The 9,306-nt window shown below is 40.0% G+C and overlaps 1 protein-coding gene across 3 annotated transcripts in view; it reads right to left on the reverse strand.

The window, feature by feature from the left end:
- LOC111155611 (cell division cycle 123) overlaps positions 1-9,306 on the reverse strand; it is a 55,850-nt gene that overhangs the window by 44,572 nt on the left and 1,972 nt on the right. For all 3 annotated transcript variants that reach the window (XR_002641151.1, XM_022515876.1, XM_022515877.1), the window contains exon 2: positions 6,081-6,152. Coding sequence is in view for 2 of the 3 variants with exons in the window: in XM_022515876.1 (XP_022371584.1) it covers positions 6,081-6,152 (72 nt within the window). In the remaining variant the exon portion in view is untranslated. The remainder of the gene's footprint in view (positions 1-6,080; positions 6,153-9,306) is intronic.

The raw sequence follows: 9,306 nt of genomic DNA on the forward strand, positions 1-9,306 counted from the left end.
GCTCTCTGGGGTACCTCTCATTAGGGCATTAAAGGCCATTCATGAAGCCTCCACCCCCGTGACCTTATCACCTTCCAAAGGTTCCACCTTCTAATAACAAATATCTTCAGGGGTTAGGATTTCAACATATGAATTTGGGGGCCACACAAACCCTTGGACCACAGGAGATATTCTATTACTTGAAACCAAAATCACCCCATTTGACCCAGGGAATAAACAAGAGAGTGCTGAATGGCAGGTTAAGGAGATAAAAGGCCACATTCACTTCATGGGAGCTGAAACTGATGAAATTATATTCAAAGACTTGGTCTGTCTTTTATTTTCTTTGTTGTAACAACTAACTTGGAAACCTAGAAGAAAGCATTTAATTAAGAATTTCACTTTCTGAGATGGGTATCCTAATACACTAGTGTTAAGACCATAAACTGGTACAATGGTTACAAAAGCTATTTGGCAATACTGGTCAAGAGTCTTTTTTTTTTTTTTTTCTAAATTTGATTTATTTGTTTGAGAGAGAGAGAGCATGCACACATGAGCAGGGGAAAGGGCAGAGGGAGAGGCAGAAGCAGACTCCTACTGAGCAGGGAGCCTGATATGGGGCTGGACCGGGACCCTGGAATCATGATCTGAACCGAAGCCAGACGCTTAACCAACAGCCACCCAGGCATCCCCTGGTCAAGCGTCTTAAAAATTTTTATAACCTTTGCCATGTGACTAGAGCCTAGGATTCTTATTGTGCAGAAATAATCCTAAATGCAAACAGTGTTCCACAAAACAATGTGTTCAGTGAAGAATTATTTTTCAGTAAAGTTGTAAATGACCTATATGCCCAACAACTATGGAATTAAATCAGTAATAAAAAACTATATGCAAAAATTATGCAGTTATTAAAAATAACTTTATGCCATTTTAAAAACATGGAAAAATTACACTCTGGTTTCAATGATAAAAGAATATAAAATTATCTATGTAGTATGCTCATAACTTAGGCTAAAGAAGATATGCCAATATTTGAACAGCATTTGCTTTTAAGGTGGTGGAATTATACGTGATTTTTCTGCTTCTTTATATTTTGTGTAGTTTTCAAGTTTACTATCATGAGCAATTATTACACCTTGATAATTAAAAATGAGATGGGGGCAATTTTATACATGATGGAATTTCTAAGCATTCATATTGGTCCCACTCCCTACCATTTCAGAATTTATTTTACCAAATAAAACCAATTCGTATGTGTTCCATGGTCTATGCTAAAGAAAAATGCTTAACTGATCTATCTCAGTATGTACAAATAACAAGTAGTAGTTCACTACCGACCTACTCACAATAAAAGAATACTCAATAACTCTAGTTCATTAACTCTATTTATCTGTAACTATAATACTGTATTCTTTGATGCAGGACAACAATCCATACAAAGGAGCTAAAATGTTCACATAATAATAGATGCAGTTATGGTACTCTATAAATAATACTTTAAATAAACACTCATTCACCTAAAGCTGTTACTATCTGAACTCAGGATGAAATTACTGGTAGAATCCAATCAGAATTACTCTAGCCCTAACTGAAATCATGTAGGGCTTTTAATTGCTGAACAAAAGAAAACCATTAGGATCTCCTGATTGGAGGCCAAGAATTCTACTGCTGATATGAACTCTGGACTGTGCTGTTATCTGCAGGGTAACTTGCTCTGTTGATCAATACCTTGGATCAGTAAGTGATGACTGATACTGTGCCTAGTGAGTCTAGATATTATTCACTCGGAAGTTGTTTTGTTCTCCAAGGTTACCCCAACCAGAACTGTTAGCCCATTTAATATTTTGATATCCATTAAGGTTAGGTTAAATTATGTTACTTTTGGGTAAATTAAAGCTCCATAGGGTCTTCTCATCTTATTTTTTTATTCCCCTACTCTTCACAGGAAGGTAAAACAGATTAGGATAGCAAGTGTTACATGAACTGAGAGAGGGTTGACACTCCCCTTTACAAGGATGGAAGAGACTCCCAGGCCTAACAACACATATATGGTTAAGGAACTGCCACCTACTTTGAGGCATTTAACCATCGTTTTTTAAGAAACAGACTCTTAACAATAGAGAACAAACTGATGGTTACCAGAGGGGAGGTGGGTGTGGGATAGGTGAATTAGGTGATGAGGATAAGGAGTACACTTGTCATGATGGGCACCGGGTGATGTATGAAGTGTTGAATCACTATACTACACACCTAAAACTAATAGTACACTGTTAACTAACTGGAATTTGAATAAAAACTTAAAAAAAAAAAATGTTCAGGGTGCCTGGGTGGCTCAGTGGGTTAAGCCTCTGCCTTCGGCTCAGGTCATGATCTCAGGATCCTGGCATCAAACCCCCGCATTGGGCGGCGGGGGTGGGGGTGGGGCTCTGCTCAGCAGGGAGCCTGCTTCCCCTTTGCTCTCTGCCAGCCTCTCTGCCTACTTGTGATCTCTCTCTCTCTCTCTGTCAAATAAATAAATAATGTCTTAAAAAAATAAATGTTCATAGATAAAAAAATAAAATAATATAAAATAACATAAAATAAAGTATCACTGACTCTAAGGGGAAAAAAAAGATTAGGATAACAAGGAATATACTAAGAGGGATATACAACCAAGCCCACACACAAAACACAAATACTGAGGTTTAAAAAGACACATTTGGGGCACCTGGCTGGCTCAGTCGGTGGAACGTAGGATTCTTGATCTCAGAGTTTTAAGTTCAAGACCCACAGTTGACATAGAGATTACTTAAAAATAAAATCTTTGAAAGCAAAAAAGAAGACACATTTTTAAAAGCTACTTAGCTATGAAACACAGCAACAGAGATGAATCCCAAAAGCATTATGTGGAGTTAAAGCAGCCAGACACAAAATACATAGTATATTTCACTTACATAAAGTTCTAGAACTGGCAGAACTAAGGCATAGAGATGTAAATCAGATCAGCATTTGCCTGGAGTGGGGCAGGGGGAAGTAGGCAGGATTGACCAAAAAGAGGTAGTAGGGACTTTCCTGGGGAGTGGAAATGTTTGGTATTTTTCATGGACAAAGTGATGAAACAGGTGTCTGTATTTACCTAAATTCACCAAACGTTACACTCTGCGCTCATTTGTTTTACAATCACACCTGTAGTAGAATAGTCATTTAAGTTACACCTCTAATTTTCAAGTTTTTACCTAGAAAAGGAATCCAATCTAAAAATTACTTCCCTTTTCAAATCAAAGGCTTTTCTCAGCCTGAGCAAAATCTTCATTCATCTAGCTGTTCAGCCAGAAATGAGAGGGTGATTCTTGCCACCTCCTTCTCTGTCACCAAGTCCTGAGGGCACAGCTCGAAGACACCACAAATCCATTCACTTCTCCCCTTTCAGGGACACCACCATAGTTCAAGCCACTGTCAGTTCGTACTGGATCCAAGGTAGTACCCTCCTAACTGGTCTTCAATTTCCACATGGTAACTGGTCCTAGTTCAAAACCTGTGATCTGCCAGGGTCACTCTCTTGGTCAGAGCTCTTTAATGCATTCCCACTGACCTCAGAACAAATTCTAAGATCTTTAACAGGACTCTCACACATCCTCTTATCACCTCCCCCATGGCAGTTACCAACTCTTACACCATTCAGCTCTCCATGCTCCAGCCACATGACCTTTTTGTAGCGTCCTGCAGGTCAACAACTTCCATGCCTCAGAGCCCTCCTTAAGGTTGTTCCCTCAGCCTTAGGATAGGATAATTCCTTATCTTGCAATTATTCTAAGTTAATGAGACTCTCAAACAATAATTTTCAAGTTATTATGAGGCTGAGAATACCAAAACAGAAATATAGTCCAGAAAGCTACACAGAAAATTCATGACAAGGGAAGGGGGGAGGGGTCGAAAATCAGTGTTACTTTGGGGCACCCGGCTGGCTTAGCCGAATAAGCGTCTGACTCTTGATTTTAGCTCAGGTTGTGATTTTCATGGTTGTGAGGTCGAGCCCCACCTCAGACTCCATGCTCAGCGTGAAGTCTGTTTAAGACTCTCCTTCTGCTCCCCCAACTCGAATGCAAACATTCTCTCTCTCTAAAATAAATAAATACATCTTTTTAAGAATTAGTGTTATTGAAAACATATGCAATTCTATTTGTAACTTTCTTCCTTCAGCAAATGTCTATCAGGCACCTCTTATGTGTCAGACACTGCTCCAAGAGCTAGGAACAGAACTGTCCATGTCCCAGTTCTCAAGAAGCCAGCATTCTCATACCAGAATAATAATGGGACTGATATCAGATGGAAATAAGTATTTTTTTTATTATGTTCAGTTAGCCACTGTGTAGTACATAATCGGTCCTTGATGCCATGTGCAGTGATTCATTAGTTAAGTATAACACTCCATGCAGGAAAGAAGGATTATGAAGAAAAGTAAAGTGAGGCAAGGGGGTGAAGAGTAAGGCACCAAAATGTGCCCACTCATGCCACAGAGCAGCGTTCAGCCTTACAGGGAAGGAAACTGAAACAGCAGAACGTGGACAAACCCCAACAACATCATGGTGGTGAAATAGAGCCGGTCACAAAACAACAAATACTGCACGATTCCACTCAGGTAGGTCCTGAGAGTACTCCAGTCACAGGTACAGAAAGTAGAATGGTGGTGGCCAGGGGCTAGTGGGAGGAGGAAGGGAGGCAGTGATTCCATGGGACCGACTTTCGGCTTTACAAGATGAACAGAGTTCTGGAGGTGGGTGGTGGTGATGGCTGCACATTATAAATGTACTTAGTACCACCGAGCTGTGCACTTAAATATAATTAAGATAGGAAATCTACAGCTATGTGTATTTTACCATAATCAAAAATTTTTGTAATATTGCCAAGGGAAAAGATTTCCAACCTAGAATCCTACAAAAAAGGAGTACAGGGCTGCCTGGGTGGCTCAGCCGCTGAAGCATCTTCCTTCAGCTCAGGTCATGATCCCAGGGTCCTGGAACTGATTCGGGCATCCGACTCCTCACTCAGTGGGGAGCCTGCTTCTCCCTCTGCCTGCTGCTTCCCCTGCTTATGTGTGCATGCTCTCTGTCTCTCTGACAAATAAAATCTTTAAAAAAAAAAAAAAGGAGTACAGTATATAGCAAGGGTTCCTTCTCGTTAGGCTGTTTTATTAAGGTGGGTGAGAGATGAGCACTTAGGTAACATGACCTCTGAGCAGAAACCTGAATGAAAAAATAGGAACTTCATTAAATTCTATGATTCTTAAACTTTTCCAAGTTTGCACTAAAAAGACTAAAAAGACTGAAGCATGGCAATGTCTTCTCTTTTTTTTTTTTTAAAGATTCTATTTATTTATTTGAGAGAGAGACAGTGAGAGAGATCATGAGCGAGGAGAAGGTCAGAGAGAGAAGCAGACTCCCCGCGGAGCCGGGAGCCCGATGCGGGACTCGATCCCGGGATTCCGGGATCACGACCTGAGCCGAAGGCAGTCGTCCAACCAACTGAGCCACCCAGGCGTCCCAATGTCTTCTCTTTTTGAACAGAGGAACAACATGAAGGTAGAGATGGGGTTAACCGTGGGGAAGAAGAAGTTAGGGAATTACATGATACACCTGGTGAAGCTGTTTGAAACAATTTTTTATCTTAAGAGCTGACGTATCCTGGGGCACCTGGCTGGCTCAGTCAGAAGAGCAAGCAACTCTTGATCTCAGGGTCATGAGTTAGAGCCCCACACTGGGTGTAGAGATTACTTAAATAAATAAACTTTCATAGCATGTCCTCTTTCTCCCTCCAACCTCTCTCCCTACCTCCAGAAGAAAGAATTATCACACTCATTTTCTCAAGTTAAAGATGAAAGTAACTGCCCAATTTCTTAACTGGTAGCTACTAGAGGAGGAAGTACTCAATTCTGTAACTTATTAATTGAGCATTGACAAGAAACACAGGACAAAGATAAGGACGTAATTTTAGCTAGGGTGAAAAAAAAAGTAGAGAATGGTCCCAAAGCTAATGTATTTATTTTACATGGTAATCAATGAGATTCAATCATCACAACATTTCTTCATAATAAAGCTCCAAGAATTCCTTCTGGTATACTTTACCTTCCTGAAACCACCAGAGTTCCATCATCAAGTAAATAATCCTTCACATTCTGCGGAAGTGGAAGAATGACGCTTTGGAAAAAAAAAAAAAAAAGGCATTTATCAAAAAGGCATCATTTTAAAAGACTAAACATAAGCAGAGAGAAAAAAAATCAAAATTCAATTTTTTAATTACTTATTTCCTTTATTTTTAATATATGGTAGGAAATGTTAATGATGTACATTTGGGGGTGCCTGGGTGGCTCAATGGGTTAAGCCTCTGCCTTCGGCTCAGGTCATGATCTCAGGGTCCTGGGATGGAGCCCCACATCGAGCTCTCTGCTCAGCAGAGAGCCTACTTCCCCCTCTCTCTCTGCCTGTCTCTCTGCCTACTTGTGATCTCTCTGTCAAATAAATAAATAAATAAATAAATAAATCTTTTTAAAAAAATGTACATTTGGTAGCAGCACATTAAAAATTAGAATAATATGAATAAATCTTGTGGTAAACTAACTTCAGCTCATGCACTACCACAATCATGGTAAAACAAAACCAGACAAATCCGAAGAACCATACTGAAATCACAGTATGAAACGCATCAGCTCAAGAGAATTTTGAGTGAGTATCTATGTCTTTAAGAAATCAGAACCAGGAGGTATTTGCAGCAACACAGAAAATGTAGCACACAAAGCAGAAACACCATCTGACCATCTTCTAAGATAGAGGGCAGAGGCAGACTTAGGATCTGGAAACCATTCTTTGGTTGACAATGAGAGTGAAGGGCTAAGAATTCATGATGTGTCTGGGTGTGTTCTGGTGGCTTTCTGTTCAACTGACTGCCAGAGCTATAAAGCTGTATTAGTCTACTCTGTTTCAGATAATTAAGGGATGGCAAAGCCATAACTGGAAGTCATTGCAAAATTTCATGGGATCATTAGATTTTTTTTACTCTGTAATAATAAATCATGAAGCAATTCTTCCGCAGGTACATAAAAGGAACGCTATTATTTTGAGGTATATATTCTTTAAAAAGTAAAAAGAAATGATGGCCTGCTTTCAAAGAGTCAAGAGAACATCATCGACTTATGCATCATCTACTTACTTTCTGGCACATTAAAAATGTTTTGTGGGGCGCCTGGGAGGCTCAGTAGGTTAAGCCTCTGCCTTCAGCTCGGGTCATGATCTCAGGCCCTTGGGATCAAGCCCTGCATCAGGCTCTGCTCATCAAGGAGCCTGCTTCCCTCTCTCTCTCTCTCTCTCTGCCTGCCTCTCTGCCTACTTGTGATCTCTCTCTGTCAAATAAATAAATAAAATCTTTAAAAAAAAAAAAGGTTTTTGTGCACAGAAAACATTATTCATGGACTATTTCAGTTTTAAAGATTAACAGCTGATCTATCAAATTCATAATTTTACATTCAAAAGCCTAGTCCTTCAGGATTTTAAGGTCAACCACCCGATCTTACTATTCCATTTGTAAATTTGCTAAATTTTAACCAATTTCAAGTGAGCCTTTGAAACTTAAAAGTTGCTTAAAATTTTTAAACTCTACTATCAAAAGAATTATCCAATTTTATTTTTAAATATGTCAACTGTCTAATCACAAACAAGCCTTCCTAAATATTTAGCTTGTAATGAACCCAGCAAACTAAACCATAAATGCAGTCAATCTGAGGTTCTTGCACACATTCCAATACTACCTAAAATCTTGAAAAATTTTCTTACTCATTTTCAAAGTTTATCTTCTCGGGGGCCCGAGCCTGAGCAATGCTGGCAGGAAGGCCAGTTCCCAGACATCTACCGTGGTTTTCCTGACCCCAAAGAGAGCCCAGAGTCCTCTCCCCTGCTGGTCGTGTCTCTAAGCCCCCAAATCAATGTTTTCAGAGTCCATGTCCATCATTTTTGAGTTACACTCAATCAGACTCAAGTCTGATTTTTGAATCTGGACTTTCCCTCCAGGTTGCATCACCCCTTCACCAGATTCAAAACATCTTGTTTATTGTTGGATTCTATTCTGAATTCTTTGCATATTCTTCCTACTGGAGAGTCTTCAACTCTTACAGACACTAGCTGACATCTAGATCCCACTTACTTCTCATGGGTCACTGACTTCTAGAGCCCCAGTTCTGAAGTCATCCTAATGAGCTTATCATGCATTACGTTACGTACGACAAGGAGGATACCAAAGTGATTCCATTAAGAACTGAAAGCCTATGATGGGGGAAAAATACAAAAGGAAAAAAAACCTACAGTACAACATGTTAAGTGCTGTCCCAGGGAGGGTGTACCAAGTGCTGCCAAAATTCAGAAGAAGGGGAGGTGCCGGGGTAGTTCAGTTGGTGGAGCCTCTGCCTTCAGCTCAGGTCATGGTCCTGGGGTCCTGGGATCGAGCCCTGCATCAGGCTCCCTGCTTGGTGGGGAGCTTGCTTCCCCGCCCCCCCCTCTCTCTGCCTGCCTCTCTGCCTACTTGTGATCTCTGTCAAATAAATAAAATCTTACCAAAAAAAAAAAAAAAAAAATTCAGAAGAAGGAACTGTGCGTGAAAGACTGAGGCCATAAATAAGTCAATGCCAGGGAAGCTTTTCACAAACCTAACAAGGCTGTCAGAGAAGAGCTTAAGTCGGGTCATTGAAATCCAAGTGCAGGTGAGAATCCAATGAGGCCTGACAGATGTAAAAGAATTAAATGACAAAGTTCCTATCCCATTTTATATCCTATTCGGTATCTTATATACTCAACATCCTATTCTAGATCCTATTCAAGTGAATATAATTATGCACATACAGATAAGTTATTCTAATATAATTTTAGAGGTAAAAACGGGCTTTAAAAGATCATTTATCATAGCCTTTATGTTTGAGGAAAGTAACTGATTCATGAAGTAAAGAGGCCGGAAGTCATCTAGCTAATGATTCTTAAGCCTGAGTCAAAGTCCTAGAACTTGTCAAAAAATAAACCTGTATTCTTACCCACCTAATCATCTCTGAACCAGGATTAATAAACACTGAAAAATAATGCTGAGTCAGTAACAAGAATACGATCCCAGCATGGAAGCTGGCAATGACAACGCAAAGCTAACAGAGCCCAACGAGATTCGCCCAGACTGTGGAGGGATGTCCTGTCAGATGTGAGGCTCCAGTAATATCACTACAGAACCAAACAGACTGAAGAAAGAGTTTAAAGACAGATTAAAGAACAGTTTCAGGCCACACAGTTTAGCTGTGAACTGTTGGGAAAATCCCACCTCCCG

The sequence above is a fragment of the Enhydra lutris genome, unplaced genomic scaffold, assembly GCF_002288905.1.
Source record: "Enhydra lutris kenyoni isolate GAN:26980312 unplaced genomic scaffold, ASM228890v2 scaffoldscaffold42, whole genome shotgun sequence".
Lineage (NCBI taxonomy): Eukaryota > Metazoa > Chordata > Mammalia > Carnivora > Mustelidae > Enhydra > Enhydra lutris.